Source organism: Pogona vitticeps, chromosome 3 (genome assembly GCF_051106095.1).
Source record: "Pogona vitticeps strain Pit_001003342236 chromosome 3, PviZW2.1, whole genome shotgun sequence".
In the NCBI taxonomy this organism is placed as follows: Eukaryota; Metazoa; Chordata; class Lepidosauria; order Squamata; family Agamidae; genus Pogona; species Pogona vitticeps.
In genome coordinates, this window is record NC_135785.1 from 243,423,020 (window position 1) to 243,445,206 (window position 22,187).

The 22,187-nt window shown below is 39.1% G+C and overlaps 1 protein-coding gene across 8 annotated transcripts; it reads left to right on the top strand.

Annotated features, from left to right (window-relative positions):
• The first annotated feature begins 10,232 nt into the window (after window positions 1-10,232).
• On the top strand, window positions 10,233-22,187 carry EEF1AKMT1 (EEF1A lysine methyltransferase 1). Of its 8 annotated transcripts, none has more exons than XM_078390035.1 (7): window positions 10,233-10,386; window positions 11,202-11,265; window positions 13,468-13,620; window positions 13,956-14,038; window positions 16,264-16,544; window positions 17,614-20,742; window positions 20,887-22,187. In XM_078390035.1, the coding sequence occupies exons 3-6, from the start codon at window positions 13,471-13,473 to the stop codon at window positions 17,754-17,756; spliced, it is 657 nt and encodes a 218-aa protein (XP_078246161.1). In that variant the 5' UTR covers window positions 10,233-10,386; window positions 11,202-11,265; window positions 13,468-13,470; the 3' UTR covers window positions 17,757-20,742; window positions 20,887-22,187. The 8 variants fall into 8 exon arrangements, with proteins under 8 accessions (XP_078246161.1, XP_078246163.1, XP_078246162.1 ...); XM_078390036.1 differs by having other exon boundaries at window positions 10,319-10,386; window positions 13,461-13,620; XM_078390038.1 differs by having other exon boundaries at window positions 10,367-10,485; window positions 13,461-13,620.

The following is a 22,187-nucleotide window of genomic DNA, read 5'->3' on the forward strand; positions in this document are numbered from 1 at the left end:
CCAAATCATTAATTTGTTTGGGAATAAGCCATTTAAAGAGTTATGATTCCAACTCCATTAACTGTCTAATCTTTCAGAGTACATTAGCTCACACTTTGATATCTAAGGCAATCTAGAAGCATTAGCACAGGGAAATTAACTTCATGATAAAACTGCTATGCTTTTAATAAAGTCTATCATCGGGACTGAGAAGAAATTGATACTGCAGAAAAAAGTCAGGAGTTTTAATCTGAGCTCACATCTGGTTCCTGACAAGATGTTGTGCCTAAAGCAAATACATTAAATTGAAGATTGATATTTAAGATGTCTTGACGTATATCTGAACTACAAATATCTGGAAGTGTCAATTAGATTCTAAATTCAGAATGTTTAAAGTCTATCAGAATGCTGAGCACCATTTTTTTTGATTTGGTGAAATAATGTTATTGGAAATATTTTGTTGACTGAGTATATTTTACAGTGAAGAAAAAATTCCTAAAATATTGGCATTTTCACCATCAATGAACTACCCAGTGTTCCCAGTGTACACATATATTGGAGATAATCTTTATCAAACTGTTGTTGTTGTTTAGTTTAGTCGTGTCCGACTCTTTGTGACCCCATGGACCAGAGCACACCAGGCCCGCCTGTCTTCCACTGCCTCCCGGAGTTGGGTCAAATTCATGTTGGTAGCTTTAACATCAAGTGGATAGAATCCAAAATGCTTCCTAGACCATTGCTGGTTTGATAGCGGATTAATTGATCACAGTAGAAACAACAACAACATAAATCTCTTTGATCACATATGCATAGTCGAGCAGTTAACAGCCCTTAATACTGGATGTTAATGTACAATAACACTGACGTTGAACGAAAGTCATTCTCTAGGTTTTTCAGAGCAAAAATTGGGAAAACATTTAATTTGTGGTAAGTTATATTAGATGAATCATGTCCATGGCACAAACTGATTAATTTGCAAAACAACTCTGACAGTTTAGGAAAATATACTGTAGAATTATTAGTAAGTTTGTGGAAAACTAAGGATTTTTCTTGCTGCATAAATAAGCCGGTGAAAAGTATGGATTTTGTTGAGTCATTCAGTTGATATTTGTAAGGTGATCTCTGTAACCTGAGATTCACTAAAATGTTTAAGAGCAGTATTCAAACTTGTACTTGTTCTTTTTTTGATTCCTGGTATGCAAATTTTTCCAATTAAGCAAAATCACTTTTTATAAAGGACAACATGTTTTTATGCCATCATGTGAAATTCCCCGTTTCTGTAAGATGCACCTCTTCAAAGCTGCAAAGCTATATTTACTTAGCGGATTCTGTTCTAAATGTTACTACTTTAAACCTAACAACTAAAAGACAACTGTTGAATTTGACATCTTTTCAGGTCTCAGCTAGGTCTGCCTCACACAAGAAATAGAGGAAAACTTCTGAATTTCATAAGAATTCCTGAATTACATGACATTTCAAAATTGATGGAATATCATCTTAACAAACACTAAAGTGACATTCAGAAGCCATAAATTATGTAATATATTCACCTGATAAACCTGAATACTGGGGATAAGGCATTTCGCATTGCAAGGTTTTTCTCTACTTTGTGCACATGCAGTTTGTTATTTTTCACTATAACCTTACTGGCTCCAATGCCTGAAAAAGTTATTTTCCCATTTTTTACATTCAAGATAAATATGCAGCAGTCAGTTCTGAACTCAATTCTGCAGCTGTGTCATCTGTGCCAATAGAATAGAATCTGGCCTACCTACTTTTGGGAACATGAAAAAATTAAAATTCACTTACAAACAACAAGAGTTCAAATAATGACCAATATTGTGTAGTTATCCTTATGGAAGGGAAATGGTCTAACTCGGAACAGTAGATTACTGCTAATTAATGAATCTACACTTGGATTTCTGATCATGTAGTAAACCACATAATTAGCATGCAACAAGGAATCTAAGCAGGGACCTTTTAATTTGTAGCAATTTGCCACAGCAAGTTACGCCATTTCCATTTTATCGGTGTAACTATGCAACAGAGTTTTAGTCAATATTGCAAATTACTGTTACCTTTATGCCACCTTATATACTATTATGATCTTCTGTCATATACAAATACATTTTTAAGAGCTAGAGAAAAATATTCATCTTGAATAACTGAAATGTCATCTGACCAATAGGCATGGGACATTCATTTCTTTTGATGTGCAGATTGCAAAATTCTCCAATGTTCTATCAGGCCAAATCCTGGGAGATGCAGCACAAAATACAGTAGTTTAGAGAGGAGTTTTTCTGATCTTCTTATGGGTTTCTTTTGCCATTATGTTGGCCTTTCAAGAAACTGCCCCCAGTAGTGCCTGGGAATGCCAACATTTCATGGGAATCTCAAGGGACCATGAAATGTATTCTTTGAGAGAATCCCTGTATATACAGTGGTGCCTTGCAAGACAATGTTAATTCGTTCCACGAAAATCGCTGTCTTGTGAAAACAACTTGTGAAATGCGGTTCCCCATTGGAATGCACTGAAATCTATTTAATGCATTCCAAAGGGGGGGGAATCGTAATCTTGAGAAAATCGTCCATAGAAAACATCGTCTTGCAAAACGCGGTTCTCCATTGGAATGCACTGAAATCTATTTAATGTGTTCCAATGAAGGGGAAAAAAAGTCTTGTGAAGCATCGGTCTTTTTAAAAAAACCTGTCTTACGAAATGTGGTTCCCCATTGGAATGCATTGAAATCTATTTAAGGCGTACCAGTGGGGGGGGAAGCCGTCTTGCGAAGCATTGGTCTTTTAAAAAAAAAATCTTGCGAAGCATAGACCCAAACATCGTCTTGCAAAAATTGTCCATAGGAAAAACCGTCTTGTGAAGCACAACAGCGATCACAAAAACCAATTGTCTTGCAGATTAATTGTCCCGCGAGGCAATCGTCTTGCAAGACACCACTGTATAGGTTGATGGACTACCCATCCCATGATTCCGTGAGATTCCATGAATCCTTGCTACTTATAGGCATCACTAGAAGCAGTTACCTCCTCCTTCAAAGGCCAGAATAATGGCAGTGGAAGGCCACATGGAGGTGAGAAAAATTCCTTAAACACCTAATTTTTGGGCTTCTTTTCCCAGGATTCTGTTGAGGTAATTCCTGGTGAATTCTGGGAGTTGCACTTCAAAAGAAGTGAAAACAGCAAATTAATAACCAACTAGAGTACAGTACTTTGAAATCAACAAGCACTCCTCTTTGTTTTCTTATTGTAACATTTCTTACTTAATATCATTAACCTACCTTCTCTTATTTAAGAATTATTGTTCTACTAGTTCTTTAGAAAAAGAATGTTTGCAGAAGAAGCATTATCTCCACAGCAGTCTCTCACAGGAAATGAAGAGTTAAAGCAGCAGTTTATGCAAAATGTTATTTTTGCTTTATATTAATAATGAGGTCTGGAATAAACTTGAATGATTTGGGGGATAAAAAAACTTTAATGCTTTTTTTATATCAGTTGATATGTATTTGTGTTCTTATGTACTATTAGCACAGTCTCGTGTACTATCATTTTTTAGTATCTGTTTTCTTGTTGTTTTAAGTAATATACTGATGCCCAACAGCCTAATTAACAAAAATGCTGAAACTAAAATCTAATGAAGCTGGTTAAGCTTCATAGACAAATTTCAAAATCTGATTTTAATGCTGGCTCTGAAACATCAGAAATTTGCTTTTAATTGACATTATAGTTTTAGAAAGCAGTGACCTTTTGAACTGCTTTCTAAAAAGCACTCAGTATCTCCATAAATGCAGCACTATGATTTTGGTTCTTCAATATATGAAGTTCAGTATTTGGGGAGTTTTTCTGTTCTTGTTTTTCTTGATGATTGTTCAAATATTCTATTGTAGAAATGTTTTAAATAGAGACTCTTTCTTACACCTAATGCTTGCTTCTACATTAATATATGACATTCTGAGTTTCAATCTTCAGCTTTGTAATGCACTTATTGCATTGCCTTTTACAAAAAAAAGTGGGATTAAGGTTCTTCCTATATCTGTGCTGAGGTGATTATTGCAAACAAAACTGCGGTATAAAAATGATATATCTGATTCACTGAGCATTCTTGCTAGAGAATTTCACAATGACTCAAAATCACTACAGAAAACTGGAGAGGAGTCGACTTCAGTGGCCATTAGATGTGTTTATCATTGTCTGCTCTGTTTTACATGTTGCTGTTTGCTACTGGTTCTTCTTGGTGGGCTCCATTACATCTACCCAACATTTTGCCATTTTTATTTGCTATATTTGCCAGAAACATCTTACAACAACAGCCTTCTCACAACATCAGCCTTCCTGCAGTGACTGTTTATACTCTTCTACCATCCTAATGAAAGACTGTTCTGCTGAAGTACTGTTGGACTGCCTTCAGGCTTTTATGCACTTTTGTGACTTTATGGCTGTTGAAAATGAATTGTCTTGCAATATTTTGATAAATGCAGATGTATTAAAAACAAAAAGAAAACCTAACTGCCTCAGGAAAGCAAGTTACAATAGATACCTGTTTCTTATTTTAATTGCAGTCCATTCATTTCTGTTCTTCAAGAAACTGAGATCATATTGAGAAACTGGGACTGTAAGAACAAAACTATTCATATAAAACTTTCTTTTAATGTTAATTTCGATATTTGGTTACTTTTATACTTTTTTCTAAATACGTCTTCTTTTTTTCTTCCTGCTTCTTGTGATAGCAGTCTTACAACTTCCAGAATATGGGCGGAGGCTATTTTTCCAACTTTTGCAGATAACTCGATAGGACGCGTATGTGGCTTAATAGAACTGAAAATAATTTTACAGAAGGGCAACTTAATTGTAACTCTTTTGGGATATTTTACATATGGAATTGTTTATAAACATTTATCAGCAGGAATCCTGTATGTCACCATGTAATGTAAAATTATGTAGGTGTAACTGTCTGGTGTTATGCCCGGGCAACAAAGATTGTGCAGTTAGCCAAGCAACCAGTTGCAGAATGTTCTTGCTGAAATGTTTCATAAATAGTTCTTTCACCTTGGTACCGTTACAGTTACCACCAGTGTAATACTCAGTTACACATGTGAAGTTACTCAATAGGATTTTAAATGTTGTTCTTTAGATGGGACCACATCTTTGGCTATGCATTGGCTTTCTCTGGAACGTATGGTACTTGTCTGTATCACCTTTACATTCAACAAGCTGGATACCTCACAAACGAGGTAGTTCTACAAAACTGGTGAGCTAGCGCAGCACCTACCAGTCAAAACTGACATGGTTATTGCTAGATTTCTGGGATATCCAGTGCTAATTCTGAAAGTCATACCCTTGAATTATCTGTTAGAGAAATGGCTTGCATTACCTAGGGGTAAACATACTGTGAAAGCAACTTTCCTAAAGTCACCATCTATCAGGTGTTCTAAGCAAAAATGTTCTGGGATGGGGACATTAGTACAGTAGTTCTTGGGTCTCAAACCGGAAGCAATTAAAATGGAAATGTTTCTAATCTCAGCAGAGCACTGTATAGCCTAAATCAGCAATGGCGAACCTATGGCACACATAGCCCTTTCTGTGGGTACACGAGCCATAAGTCACTGGATTACTATTCCCCTCTACCTGCACCCAAACCTCAGGAGGCAGCCGCAGCTGCGGTGCTGGCACTTCGACAGGTGGCGGACCAGGATCCAGAGCAGCTGGCACTGGTGGTGGATCCGGAGTGGGGTCTCGGGGCACCTCCGTGCCCAGGATTCCCCCTTCCACCGCCACTTCCTGTTCTGTCACCGCCACCTCCGGTTCCCCCGCCACCTGCTGGTTCCCCCCCCCCCCCGTTTGGGCACTCGGGCCCAAAAAGGTTCGCCGCCACTGGCCTAAATGAAGAGGATGGATAGAATTTAAAATCCTACTGTTACCAAAAGAAGGATATATAGAGGTGATTCAATAGATACATTCTATTTTGTTGCAGTAGAGTATATATTTTATTTACTGGCATACTGTTGCTTGTCACATGTATTGCCATTACTGGTTTTTGTTGCTTATGGTCTGAAAACATGAGGTGAAACTTGTAAGCAGTCTACATCCAATATATAAGCCGTACTGTATTACTAGGACAGAACTGAAGAAGGATACTGACACAAAACTTTATACAGGCTGGAATCTAAAGCACCGCACATTGTGTGCCCAGCTCTCATGAGCGTACCTCTTTTTGAAGCTGAAATGAATTTCTGAGAAAATTTATGATGTAAATTGCAAGTTTGCTTTTTGAAGTACACAAAAAGCACATAGCCAAGTCTAATTCCAGTCTGGAAAATCGGGCAAGTCCCTTATTTAGAGTAGAATCATTTAAATAAATGGGGTTTACTTCATGCTAACTTAAGTCCACTGATTTCACTGAGAGAATTAAGGAATATGACTGAGACTAGAACCTACTCAGCATGGAATGCAGTGCTATGTAAAAAAAAACTAAAAGGTATAAATATGAACTGATATCAATATGGGAGGGCTATTTTCAGTCTGATGTTCCTGTGTTTCCAAGAGTTATCAGTTTAGTGTGTAATTTTGAAGGCAGCATTATTTTGTTCATGACATTCTTGTATACTTACCAACCACAGTATGGTTTATAAATATTAAGGCTAGGCCTGCTCAATTTGTTTGTTTTTAAAAGCTATGAGCTTGCCTTTCTCAAAACTCAGCATATTGATATTCTTGCTTAGTATTCTCATATTGCAACAGCATTCTGCTAGCCTACAATAAGTTTCCTTCGACACTACCAGTGTTTGATTCTATCCCACAGTGTTCAAGGTATGTTAGACACTGAACTATGGATTTTTGCCTGAAAAATACATGTGACCATGGTGTTCTTTTGAAAGGATAGGGAACCTTAAGGTTTTCAGGATGTATTTTAAAAAGTATGACCCTGAGATCCACCAACCCGAGCCTGGTGCAAAAGAATTAAAAACATATGAGTAAAATTTTTAAGATTTGAGTAAAAAATTAAAAAAATTTTAGTCCCAGTAATTTATTTGAGCATCAGAAGTGAATGGAGCTTACATGCGGGCACAAAAACTCACGTATGCTTATTCTAATTTTACATATTTCTGCAATATAATTGGGGAAGGCCAATTTTGTTGCTATTGTGAAATATTGTGGGACTCAGAAATTATTGCTGATCAAGTATTTATCAGAACATACACATCTACGTCCTGCCTATCTGTTCTGTAGTGACATTCCAGGTTTAATAGAGGAAACCTGCTTGCATAACATGCAGGAGTGTTTTTAAAACTCGGGGATCTAAATGTGAACACTGAAAAACATTTTCCTGAATGTTATACAAAGATTATAGTGCATCAAATATTTTGTATAACATTTCAACTCTTGCAGACATGTTGCATTTTCCGTTTAGTCCTGAATTAAGTAATACAGAGGGAATGGAGCAAAGTCTTTTGGGTTGAAACCTTGTTCCATAGTTTAGATTTCTGAAAAAGAAACTGTGTACAGTGGGGTCTTGACTTGAGAACTTAATCCGTATTGGAAGGCGGTTCTCAAGTCAAAATGTTCTCAGGTCAAATCTGCATTTCCCATAGGAATGCATTGAAAACCATTTGATCCGTATCTGCTCTTTTCCGTCCATAGAAACTAATGGGAAGCTGCTATTCCGCCTTCGACCACTAGAGGGGGATATTTTGTTTCTTTTTTTCTTAGGTCAAGAAAGGTTCAGGGAAGGCAGGGAAAATACAGTCCAGGCAGTACCAGGCAGTCCGAAGACTGTCTCCCAATCCACTCTCTAAACGCTGGGAGGAGTGAGGAAGCAGACAGGTGCCCTTTTCACTGGCCAACAGTTAACTGAAACTTCAAATTTTGCACTTTCCCTGCCTCCCACGTGGGTTTTTTTCAGTTCTTAACTCAAATCTAAGTATGTAAGTCAAGTCAATATTTTCCTGTGAGAGTGGTTCTTAAGTCAAAATGTTCTTAACTCAAGTCGTTCTTAAGTCAAGACCCCACTGTATAGTATTTTATAATAATACATCATCTGAAATATTTTATTTGAAACCTATTCCTAGATATTCCTAGAAGCACATGCAAGATTATAGCTGTTAGTACAGTGTTTCTAGAGCTATCCAGGTGTTGTTCTAAACTGAGCCTAAAAAGCTACTAGATACCATAACAAAAGAAGGGAGAGTCAATGAAAGTATATCAAGACACACATTCCTCCTGAAGTTATGTAAATATTTGTTGTGATATTTGAGTCTAGGGATGCTGATGTAGGCTGTGGTGTCTCACATCTCCCTTTCCCTGTTGGTAAGTGCAATGGTTGATAGTTACCACAGGTTCTGGAGAACACACAAAATGGAAGTGTGAACAGGTGATAGGGCGGGCTGTACTATGCTGTTTCACTTTTAAATTTGAATATCCAATTTTTAAAATCTCCGTATTATGTAAATTGTGCCTTTCCCACAAGAAACCACAGGAAAGGTGCGGGTATATGGCAGCAAAAACCACCTTGGCTTCCTCAGGCACTGCAGATGATAGCAGCAAACTGGCACACTACACATCAGTTGTAGGTCTATTTGTTCAAATTGCAGCAACTTTTATGAAAACCTGAAGAGTGATTTTAGGGATGATGGAACAAAATGACATGTTGGAATCTTATCACACAACTTTATACTGCGCAGTTGTGATGCCATCAGCTATGGCTGTTTGGGTGGAATTAAAAGCTTCTGGGGAGGTGGTGGCAACAATTTCCAGGTGTTGAGTTCTGTCCCCCATTCTGTGGCTCCCAAAGCTTCCCCAGAACAAAAGAGATCCACAATGACGCCCAAAACATGGAGGAAGGAAAGGAATCTTCTAATTCCTCCCACACGGCCTGGACTATGAAGCCCATACTTTTCTATCCTGGGAGTTCATACCAACAGATACTTAAATGTGGCTCACCTGGGAGAAAGACCAGTGTTTGAAAGCTTTATGGCCTAGCTTTGCTCAGGCTTCTTGTTGAGAAAGGAAGCGGCCATGGTGGTAACATTTAGGAGTCTGTCTACCAGGTGGCACCAACAGAATGGAGAATTACAAAATTTGTCATTCATAAATTCCAAATGGCACGTGGCTACCCAACTGCATAAGCAAGTACAGAACATGCACCTCACAAAATTATGCAACCCTAGTGCACCTGCGGAAATATCCAAGAGGGTACTGGTGTTATACATGAGATGAAATTCAGATTCAGCACAGAGAACCAGTTTTAGAATACTTCAACTTCCTAGGAAAATATGTTATGGAGTGGCTATTATTTTTTAAAGGGGGGGGGTTACAGAAGGAGACATTAGAGGGAAACAGCAGAAATTGGTACATAAGCAAGTTCTAGTGTACCTCCAAGGGACTAAATCAAGATGAAGGTTTTGCTTCTTAGGAGTTAGAAAAAGTGCAGGCTACACTGGAGGGATGGTTTTCAAGCTACACGCCAGATATCAGTTGGAAATCACCCCAGCTCCACAACCAAAGAATCACAGGTAGGTTGCATATTCCCAACACACACACACACACACACACAGATTGCTGCCTTTTGAAACTGCAAAGTTCTTATTTGGCTGGGGAACTGGATGACACAAAACCCAGTGAGTCTCCACCTCAAGAGTATTTCAGGCTCCAGACAGTGATGAGTGTTTCTCTGCAAACGTGTCTTATTATACTAGCCAACCATGGTCATTTTGCCCTTCAGTATCATGGGGTCATGTACAAATTTATTTATTTATTTAAAATATTTTTACCCCATCTTTCTCCTTAAAAAGGGTCCAAGGTGGCTTACATCAATTAAAAGACAACGTTTTTAAAGCTAACCGTTAACAGGATCAAGCAAACACCACATTGGAAGATGGTAAACAGAAGCAATATAAAAACACATTTAAGGTACAACCACTCACGCAGCCAAGTCAGGGAGGGAAAGCTTGCCTGAAGAGAAAGGTCTTTGCCTGTTTGGGAAGGAGAGCAAGGCTGGGGCCAGGCTGGCCTCCTGGGGCAGGGAGTTCAAAAGTCTCGGAGACGCCACAGAGAAGGCCCTCTCTCTCTGACTTCCATTTCGTCTCCCTCTTATGAACAACGATTTAACTCCACTTTGCGAAGCTTGCAAGCGTCTTCTTGCCCCGTTCCCCGCGGGCCCCCATGAAGGGACGGCTAACTGGCTGCCACAAAGCTGAACAGGTGCTGAAATACAGTAATGAAAAACCCGTTCCTGCGCTGCAGCGCCCCAAAGCCAACGCCAGAGGGCGAGCGAGGCCCACCTGGGTCGAGGCGGCCTTGTCAGGCGGAGCTTGAATCACGTTACGGCAAAGGAGGGGCGGGAAGGAAGGCAGGCGGAAAAGGGCGGAAGCGGGATCGGCGAAGCGGCGGCCTGGCGTGAGTGCGTTGAATAGGGAAGAAAGAGGAAGCGAGCGGTTGCTCGGAGCCCGGGACGGTTTTGCCGAGGGCTGCTTTCGAACAGGCGGGGCGGTTTAGGTCGGGCGGGCTTGTGAGGAGAAGGTCTCTCCTAGGTTACCTAATGTCGTGTGGAAGGTTGGGTGCAAAAGAAGGAACGGGGGTTAAAAATACACGTGTTCCTTCCGTGCAAGGCTGGTAACTGCAGAAAAAAAAAGAACACGGGCTCTTGTAGTCCCTTGAGAACCAACATTTATTTGGGTATAAGATTTAGACGATGGGAGCCCTATTTTCCTGCAGTTTATTTAGGGCATTGCTTGCTTTAAAAACATGTTCCCGTCATCTTGTTGGCAAACGTGCTTTTAGCTACAATTCCTCCTGAATGGTCACGACCTTCGTGGATTTACGAATACGAGCGATAGCAACAAACTCACGTTGGGTTCGTGTTGTAATGTTGTCTTAAAACTCGTATAACCGGAGAGGCAAGGGAGCGTTGAAAGAACAGTAAAAGAAAGTAAATAAATAAATATAACACAATATTGTGGGAAGAAATTCAACAGAAATACTGTACTGAATAATAACGGCTCTCACAGTAAGTTCTTGCCACAGTAAGGCCTGCCTGTATTAATACCCATTAATAATACTGTACAATGATGCTTCAGTAGGTTGATTGCAGGTGATTCTTTTCCTGTCAGATTTTTTCACTGTCTGGCTTCATATCCATGGATAGTAGCTGGGATTACAATCTTGGCCTCTGTATGCACTAATACATCCTTGTACTTAATTATCTTTTTTAGTTCCTTCATCACGATCCTTTCAAGTCTTATTCGTTTTCTGCAGTTTCCATTTGATTCAATCAAGGTATACAAAACCATCAGTTTTAATATCTTCACTATCAACGTTACAGTTATGTAATATGATTTCTGTCACTGCATGTTTTAAAAGGCTGCTTAGATCAAAACAATATCCATTTGTGCTTTGTTAAATGTAAACTGATGTAAATGAGGGCTGCTAGCATGGCCATCTATGCGTAAAACTATAGCTGGATATGGGAAGTTTACATCCAGATTCCTAGTCAGCTGTGAAGAAGACTTGAATTAAAATATTAAGCTCCATCCCACCATACTTTATAAAATGTGGGGCTAAAATTAGATAGCTCTGTGAATTGCACTAATGCACCTGGAGGAAGGAGGAGGAGGATGGTTGTGATTATATGCTGTCAAGGACCAAGTATACTGAGGTGAGCAGAAAGACATGAGATCAGCTGTAAAACCCTATGTGTGAAACATTCGCGTTAAAGCTTGTCTCATTCCAGGTTTAATGCTTTTTAGTACAAGGTGGAGACTTTTGCGTTCCAGCATGTTTTTTTGTTTTGTTTTGTTTTAATATTTACTCGGCTCATGCTTTATTAGTTAAGGTGGGGAGAGCAAGCCCTAAATTTGGACTATTTTTGGCTTTTTCCATTGTATACTGTACTTCCAAGATCCAAAGAAGAAACAGACCTTCAACAGAATTCCTCTCATAACTTGGAAAGCAGGAGCTCCATTCATCATGGATGAGTAAAGATGGGAGAGGTGATGGCTAATAGTTTAAAGTTACAGAGTGAACTCCCCCATCAGCTTTTCATAGAGGCTAGCCAAGGATATAAGCTTTAAATCAGTTGTTGTTTAGTTGTTTAGTCGTGTCTGACTCTTCGTGACCCCATGGACCAGAGCACGCCAGGCCCTCCTATCTTCCACTGCCTCCTGGAGTTGGGTCAAATTCATGTTGGTAGCTTCGATGACACTGTCCAACCATCTCATCCTCTGTTGTCCCCTTCTCTTCTTGCCTTCACACTTTACTAACATCAGGGTCTTTTCTAGGGAGACTTCTCTTCTCATGAGACGGTCAAAGTATTGGAGCCTCAGCTTCAGGATCTGTCCTTCCAGTGAGCACTCAGGGTTGATTTCCTTTAGAATGCATAGGTTTGTTCTCCTTGCAGTCCAGGGGACTCTCAGGAGCCTCCTCCAGCACTACAATTCAAAAGCATCAATTCTTCGGCGGTCAGCTTTCTTTATGGTCCAGCTCTCACTTCCATACATCACTACAGGAAAAACCATAGCTTTGACTATGCGGACTTTTGTTGGCAAGGTGATATCTCTGCTTTTTAAGATGCTGTCAAGGTTTGTCATTGCTTTCCTCCCAAGAAGCAGGTGTCTTTTAATTTCGTGGCTGCTGTGATCATCTGCTGTGATCATCTGCAGTGATCATGGAGCCCAGGAAAGTAAAATCTGTCACTGCTTCCATATCTTCCCCTTCTATTTGCCTGGAGGTGATGGGACCAGTGGCCATGATCTTGGTTTTTTGATGTTGAGCTTCAGGCCATTTTTTGCACTCTCCTCTTTCACCCTCATTAAGACGTTCTTTAATTCCTCCTCACTTTCTGCCATCAGAGTGATATCATCTGCATATCGGAGATTTTTGATATTTCTTCCGGCAATCTTCATTCTGGCTTGGGATTCCTCCAGTCCAGACTTTCGCATGATGTATTGTGCATATAAGTTAAATAAGCCGGGGGACAATATACAGCCTTGTTGTACTCCTTTCCCAATTTTGAACCAATCAGTTGTTCCATATCCAATTCTAACTGTTGTTTCCTGTCCCACATATAGGCTTCTCAGGAGATAAATAAGGAGGTCAGGCACTCCCATTTCTTTAAGAAATTGCCATCCTTTGCTGTAGTCTACACAATCAAAGGCTTTTGCATAGTCAATGTTTACATTAATAGTAAACATACTTATTTGTAATTCATAGATAAAATATATCACAGAAGTGTGTACACCCCCTCACATTTCATAAATGTTAGTATATCTTTTCATGTGACAACACTGAAGAAATGACACACTGCTACAATGTAAAGCATTGAGTATACAGCTTGTATAACATTGTAAATGTGCTGTCCCCTCAAAATAACGCAACACACAGCCATTAATGTCTAAACCGCTGGCAACAAAAGTGAGTACTTATGATTCTTGTTAACCGACCATAAGACTGCTTTTTTGTTTTATTTTGATCAGCATCTAGAAAATGAGTGACAGTGATGATGATGTCCCCCAACTTTCATCTGAAGCTTTAGCTGCTCTCCAGGAGTTCTATATTGAACAACAGCAAAAAGAAGAAATTAAAATAAAAGAAGAATCCAATAACTATTGTCTTGGCTCAATAGAGGAGAACTGGGTAAGCAGGTACTCATCACCTGAAATAAGTGGTAGTGACTTCCCTCTCTCCCCCTCTACTGTTGTGACATGCCCCGGCCACATTCCGGCCGCAAGTGCCGGCAGTGTAACTTGAAACTTTAAAAATAAAAAATTGCACTGGGCCGCATTACGAGCTGACCTGGGCCGCATGCGGCCCTCTGGCCGCAGGTTGGACAAGCCTGCTCTAGAATATTCCAAGGAGTCCTGCGCAGGCACAGTAAAACCCATTTGTGTGGATTCACAGGACCACTCAAAGAACTATGGTTACAGGTAAGTAACCTCTCTTTAATAAGGCTTGTGATTTTTTTACCCTAGCAACTGAGCCAGTTTTGGTATGATGATGAAACTGCACATTGGTTAGCTAATGAAGCCATAAGAGCAGCTGGAAGAGGTGGCAGGTATGTTGTACATGTACTACTTTTCATAATTGGCAAAGCTTGAAATGTTGCTTTTAAAAAGTAGTTTGTTATCTTAGACTTCAAAAGCCCCCTTCTAAAGAGGTTAGTTGCCTTTTAATTGTGATTTCTATAAGAAACTGTTTGCTGTTTCCTAAAAGCAACTAAAATGTAAGCTTTGGTTACTTTAAGGATAAACTATCTGGAACCCCACATACCACTGGCCTCCTTCACAAGAACAGTTTCCTTCTATTCACCTTGCTGTCACCATGACAGCACAGGAGAGCATGAAGAACAGCACAAGCTGGCATTTGAACCGTGTTTTAGCAATACCCTCATCTTTAAGGCTCCTTTTATTCTATTTTGCTTTATTTTTGTGTTTTTAATATGGTAAGGCATGCAAAAACTTTGAAAATTCATAGTTTCTATTTTGAATGATTTGGTGCTATGTTTTTTGTGGTGCATGACATCTGCCACAGTTTTAAGAGGCACATCTGATTAGCAAATTTTGCTATGTTATAAGTGGAGGACAGGATTCTCAGCATGGTGAGCCTAGTATTTCTAAGAGCATGAAAATGTTAACATTTAATATGTATAATGTAACTGATGCTTAATTAGAATGTCATGGGGTACAAAAGTCAAGGCCAGAAAGCTGTGCATTGTTTAATTTGCCATATCCCTTGAGGCAAGATGGGCATTTATTCCACATTAGTACACTTCACTAATTAGTAGAATATAAGAGTGGCAAAGTTGGTAGAAGTTGATTGTAAATTCCTTGAACTACATCCTGAGAACAGTTACCTAGGAGTATGTCCCATTGTTCCTGGAGTTTTATTTCTGAGAAGCCTCGTGGCGCAGTGGTTAAACCGCTGTACTGCAGCCAAAACTGTGCTCACAACCTGGGGTTCAATCCCAGGTAGCTGGCTCAAGGTTGACTCAGCCGTCTATCCTTCCGAGGTTGGTAAAATGAGTACCCAGCTTGCTGGGGGGCCAATGTGTAGCCTGCATAATTAACTTGTAAACCACCCAGAGAGTGCTTGAAGTGCTATGGCGCGGAATATAAGCAGCACACTTTGCTTTTGCTTTTTGCATTGTACTGTATATAAAATAAGTCTGTTCAGTGACTTCAAGTCAGTGCTTCTATTCCTTTTTTTAAAAAATGCTTATTTGTAAATGGGAGACATTGCTCAGTGCTACAACAGATGCTTTGCATACATAAAGTCCCAGGTCCAATCTCTGGCGTCTCCAGGAAAACCTGGGAAAATTTGCCTGAGGAGAGCCACTGGCAGGCAATAGTGATATAGTGGGGTCTCGACTTACGAACAACCCTACTTGTGAACAATTCAACTTATGAACCCGCCCTATAGGGGAAATAAGGACTCAACATACGAACTTCCCTCGAGTTAAGTACAGGAAAAAAAGTGCCCCCTCCCTCCCCTTAGAGGCTTCTGGAGGGGAAAAAAGGGTCAGAAACTTAAAAATAAATAAAAGAAAGTCACTTACCAGGCCTTGGTAGCCCCCAAACAGCAGGAAAAAGAGCAGGAAACAGCTAAAAGCCGACACCCAGAAGGGAGCCTGACAGCCATTTTATGATTTCCCCCCGCTCCTGCACCCTCCTCTCCCCGCCTATCAGCTGATGGGCTGGCTCTGAAGAGGCTTGGGGGGGCTTGCTCAGCACCTAAACAGCCTGCCTGTGTGTCTTTGTGCTGAAAAAATCAGCACTACATGCTTGAAAACATGATTTAAAATTGGCTTCGTTGAAAAAAAAAGATTTCTAAAGTGCTTTGCAAACTGTTCCCTGCCTTCCTCCTCGTTTCCTGAACCTAAGGGGAAAAAAGAAAACATATCCCCCTCTAGTGGCAGAAGGCGGAATAGCAGCTTCCCATTAGTTTCTATGGACGGAAAAGAGCAGATACAGATTAAATGGTTTTCAATGCATTCCTATGGGAAATGCAGATTCGACCTAAGAACTTTTCAACCTAAGAACCACCTTCCAATACGGATTAAGTTCGTAAGTCGAGACCCCACTGTACTGGACTAGATGAACCACTAAGTTTACTTGGTATAATGGATTTCCCTCTGTTTCTGTATTTAGCTGCTGAGCAAAAACAGTTCTTAAAACATCAGGAATAAAAATTTAAGTGTTTAATTTTGGTGCAAGTCCTGAATTAAATGTGTTATATTGTAGTATCTGAACCTGAACTGTAATTATTTCTTCATCTTTTCAGGATAGCTTGTATTAGTGCACCCAGTGTTTATCAAAAATTGAAAGAACAGAATAGTAAAGATTTTTCAACATGTCTCTTGGAATATGACAGAAGATTTTCTGTGTATGGTGCTGAATACGTTTTCTATGATTACAACAATCCTTTGGATCTTCCGGCCAATCTTGTGGCACACAGCTTTGACATCGTCCTAGCAGATCCACCTTATCTTTCTGAAGAATGTCTTAGTAAAACAGCAGAAACTATAAAATATTTAACAAAAGGAAAAATCCTACTTTGTACAGGTACAGTATTCCATTCCTTGAATACTCTTGTTCCAATATTTGTTGAAATGGGGTAACAGCAACTTCTAATATATTATCATCAAGATTATTGTTGTTATAGAAAAGTTATTTCCAGTACACATGCACATGAACAGTCCATTCATAAAAATATACTAAATTGGGAGGCCTGCATGCCACTTCTTCTGTAGTAGGTATGCAGAAATGACCAGTAGAGGATTTTTTTTGTAACAGCAACTTCTTTCTGCGATCACCCTCCTTTCAGTTTACCAAGGCATAATTAGAAAAAGAGAAAAAAGATTCAGAGCTCAAAGAGAACTCACCATGGGCTGCTCATCATAGGCCTGGGTGTTGGTGCATCTGTGGTCCATTCTTCTCTACCATAAGCCCCTGTTCCCCAGAGGCATATCCCTGGTTTGAAGATTTGTTCACCAAATAATGAGTCCTACCTAAGGAATAATTTCTCCCTCCTCAGAGGGATGATCTTTCCTATGTGGCCATAAAGGACTCAAAACTGTTAAACTGGGGTGTCACTAGCATCCTGGCACATCTCCTCCCTACACATACCTTGATCATAAGAGAGCGAACTTCAGCCTTGAAGGCTGGATCCTTTTGCATCCAACCCATGACCACGGTTTCTGTCCAGATGCTTAACACTTCTGCCATAAAGATAGCTAAACAAGACACACTAGGTAAGTCCTCACCCTTGCAAGCCTTTAGCTTTTATAGCATGCTTTTGCTACTATTATTTGGTTTGTTTAGCTGAAAAACTTGATTAATTACTAGATGAAGAAAGATTGGTTTCTTTGTCCTCGTTATCCAGTTGCTAAAAACTTGCATGAGGATTAACTTTTATCTGATACCCTGTTCATAATTTGAGATACTATGATGCCTGTCCTTCCTCACACTCTTCAGTTGGGCTGCCACACAAGAATGTCATATTTTTGTGGCATTGGAAATGGGTTCTTGGCTGATAGCCTACATGGACCCTTGGCCTAATCCAGCAGCATTCATATGGGATTTTATTTATTTATTTTTGTTGTTGTCATTAAGACTGTTTTCTCTGCTTCAGGATCAATTATGGAAGAATATGCTGCGAAGTATCTTGGAGTGAAAATGTGTACATTTATTCCGAAACATACTCGAAACTTAGCTAATGAATTTCGATGTTATGTGAATTATGATTCTGGACTAGATTCTGATTCTGTCTCTTAATAAATATAAAAAAATTTGGCAAACTGTTTTATTCTGGAGCATTGTTCCTTTTGTGGTGATGAGAACATGTTTTTTAATAATACACTTTTTTGTTTTGTGTAAATAGAATATGACCACTTCTGTTACTTTTAACAGGACGTTTGAGCCATGATAAAAGAGTTGTGATACCACACATAATATACTATGCAGAGTTGCGAGGCCTGCATTAGAAGAGAGGTAGAAAAAGTAAACGGCTTGGTACACCAGACAGAAGTAAGATAAGTTCAGGTACCATCTCAATTTGGGGAGTGAGGGAAACAGTTGCTCCCCCCCCCCAAAAAAAGCAATTTTTTAAAAAAGGATCTAAGATGGATGGAGGCAGGCAGACAGAGGATACCAGGAGCTCAAAGCACACTAATCCTACCCAAAAGGAATTACTGTAGCAAAGGCCATTCTATAGATTCTAAATTTCCACCCACCTTGTACATTTTGATTGGCTGCTAATGGCTGTCATGCCAACATTATTGGATGAAAACCTTTTACATACCATTTGTGTGTCCCTTTCTTTCATAAAAATCATTCATCTTTAAAAAGCTCCCTTTCAGCATTCAGTGAAAGGACACAGAAAACATGAAAGGGCCGTGGGGGCTTTCCTTTCCACAAAGATATTTTATATCCTGCAACTAAACTGACAAATCTGGTCCTTCTCTTGTTCTATTTATATGTTCTGTCATAAAAACCAAGGTTGAAAACAAATATATTATTTCAGCTACTTTTGTGAGTGAAAATTGGTTTGAACTCAGGATGAGTTTCAACGCTCCCTCTTATGCCATATTAGCATATTTCATATGCTCTTCCTTTGGAAGTTTGTTAGCTTGGTACTAATCAGTATTCAATTTTCAAGCCTCCCTCCCCCACTCTGTGTGACGCTGGTACTTGACTATCATTTTTGTGGATTAATTACACATAGCAGGGCTTTGTCACATGTCCCTCAGTTATTTTCTTGATGCCTACAAGAAAATAGGCATCAAATTAACATTGCCAATACTCTACATGCATTAAATTTGAAAATATTGTTTGAATTATCAGAGTGGTTGGATAGACCAGATGGGCGGGATACAAAACAAACAAACAAATAAATAAATAATGTTTTATCCCCTAAATAAAAACTTCCTTAATTTTAATGCACATAGAAATATACTGGTGCTTACATGTTTGCATACTTAATGCAATTTCCTGTTTCCTTTTTGTAACAAAATGTAAATTTGGTCTATAGTAAAATATTGCTATTCTTAGAGGAGGGAAAAACATGTTCTTAACTTGTTGAAGTTTTGCACAGAAATTGGAGACTACACAGAATTCCTATGCTACGAATGATATGTCAAGTTTTTTTTTAAACAATCATATTTTTAGGCCATTAGACAATCATAATTTTCCAGATGTATTGTAAACCTGACTTACTTGTGTAGTTGGGTAGCAAAATACATATTTCCTAATTAAAAAGAGTATGGCCCATGTCAGATACTCAGCATATGTTTCACAGCATACTACCCTACCAAGTACGAGCTAGGTACATTTTTCTCTGGACAGGGCGCCAGCTAATAAATACACTGGTTGCACAATGCCCATTAATCTCAAGGGAGCTGTCTTTTTTTAATGAGTGTTTTTAAAATGTAAATGGAAATTGTTTTCATAGTACTAAATCAGTATTAAGTTGCTTTTACTAAGTCCAATTAATATTTCCTCGGCAATTCTCACAAGTTTTTTCATAGTGGGTGACCATAAATTATTATTCCCTATGTCAATATTATATGTAACCCCAATTGTCACTGTTTCCTCACCATGTTTTTTTTTAAATTTCAACCAATATCATATGGGAGGCTGCATCTCCAGTCCTGCTCCAGGAGTTGCCAAAGCCTCTGAAATATTCAGCTAGTGTGTAGGGAGCTGCAAGAGGCTGGAGAAACCCATTTGGCAGAGATATATTACTGGATTTTTCCTTCTCCTGTGGTTGTTAGAACAAATTAACATTGCCATTCCTCTGTTTGCCATTGAAATGTAGCATTTTCAATGGCAAGATAAGTACATTTTCACAGTAAACTTGAAATCATATCAAGATTAACTTGTTATGTTCTTTCAATGTGCCATAGTAAAAACATGGCTTCTGTTGACACTGGCTGAAATCTTGTTGCACAAATTACACAGGAAGTGCTGTTTTTTTATTGGCTGTTAATGACAGAAGATGCCCCTTTACTCACTTTTCATAATTTTAAATATTGTTTTTTAATGATGTTAACCACCATTGTGTACTCATCGTTTTCGAATTTAAATATTGTCTTTCATTGTTGTAAGCCACCTTGAGTCCTTTTCAAGAAGAAAGGCAGGGTAAAATATTTTAAATAAATAAATAAATTTTATTTATTCATTCATTTGTTTGTTCATTTATGGAAATGTCAAGAAATCATATCTGTTGCATATAGTCATGTGACTTGGCATGTAACAGGTAACAGATAATGTTTAATTAGATTTTTTTGACTTACAGCAATTTGCCTTAGAAAATTACACCATTTGTATAACTGCAGCAAGATTTCAGCCAGAGTTTTCATGCTGTGGGTCCGTGTAGAATTATTAATGTCATAGGACCGGTGGTTAATATGATGAAAGTCTAATATCCCAAGCAAATTTCTAGCATAAATGATGCCAAGATATGAGTTTACCTCATCCTAAATAGTCTGGTCCAGTGCATTCATTCATGTGACCAAGTCAAGGGATCACTATACTTATTACACAGGCTTGTAGTAATTTATCGTATTAGTTACCTAGCAATACAATCCAGATAAGCTGAAAGACAGCAAGAGTCAATAGATAAAACAGGAAAGAGTAAACAATGCTGTTGTAGCTGGAAGAAAGGAACATCAAACTTTAGAACCTGATGCGTTAAAAATGAAGGGATATGTCCTGTTGATAGTTGAGGCTTGCTTCTCCAAATTGCCTACCCGTGCTTTAGGCCACTGGTTCTCAACCTTGGGTTACTCAGGAGTTTTGGACTGCAACTCCCAGAAGCCTTCACCACCAGCTGTCCTGACTGGGGTTTCTGGGAGTTGCAGTTCAAAAGCATCCGAGTAACAAAGGTTAAGAACCACTGCTTTAGGCAATCAGCTGCTCTCCAGACATTTAAAACAACAGCTCATATCAGCTGTAGTCAGTTAAGTGTGATGTATGTGCTGTCAGGTCAGAACTGACTTAAAGCCATCGTAATAGGGCTTTCAAGGTAAGTGAGATATTTAGGAAGATATTTTCCAACTCCACTCCTAGGAAATTTCCATGGCCAAGCAGGGACTCATATCCAGGACTCCCAAGTCCTCATCCATCACTGTAGTTACTACAGGACACTAGACAGTTACTTAGCCTCAGTGGTATGGCCAACAATGAGTGACTATGGGGGTTGTACTCAAAAATATCTGCATGGTCCTTGTCTAAAACCTGGCTTCCTCATTAGAAGCCATATTTGCGGGGGGGGGCAGTTTGGTAATTGTTATTACTGTTGACTCTACATTGTGTTACAGAAGCTTAACAGTTGCTAGAGCACTGGCTTGATTTTATTTTAGATAATGAAATGGGCTTCAATGACCATTATCTAACCAAGAGTTAGACTCTTGGCACTGCAGATCTCAAAACATGAAAAGTTGTATCCTGAGGCTAGGAACCAAGGAGGCGGCACCTTGGTTCAAGGTAAGGTTCATCGTTGCTGTAATTATAGATTTAGGTATGTCTCCCCTCCCAGTCCAGCAAATGATCCATTCAGATATTGGAAGGGAAGCCACAGCCAGATGCATTTTTGGGCAAGATTTCTTTTGTACCTCTGTTAAAACTACAGAAGTGTGTCCTGAGGAAGTTATTTTTGAAAAGAAGTTCAGGGAGAGGCTGCAGTGGGAACTGCTTAATTATAGTATATTAACGTGTTTGATTGTATCACCTGTGGTTTGAATCAGGGTAAAGTTTTTATAATGCACATGTTAATTAGTTTAGCCGTGCCAGTGTCACTATACTTTCTCTATGTCATAACCCTGTGAATGTATTGCTTACAATGCTCACCCAACAATGCTGATGCAAGGCATGTACCTTCAACATAACATTACACGTGTTTAATGAAGTAATCTCTAATCCACAAAACAACCTGGCAATAAAGTTGTTAAGGTAATGCAATACCCCCTCTTGTTTTACTCTCAAACCATTTTATTTGTTCCAGATGAACACACGTTATTTTGGACAAAAAAATTATGTCCCAGGTTCAGTCCAAGCACTAATTCCTTTCCAGACTGCTGCTGTGGTTGGACTAAAAGCATAATTTCAATTGAGCCTTCTTGCTTCAGCTCCTGTTTTCTTGTAGCAACAAAATAAAGGGAAGACATGATGCTTATCCTTGTTTGTAATAAATGGATCAGAACAAAA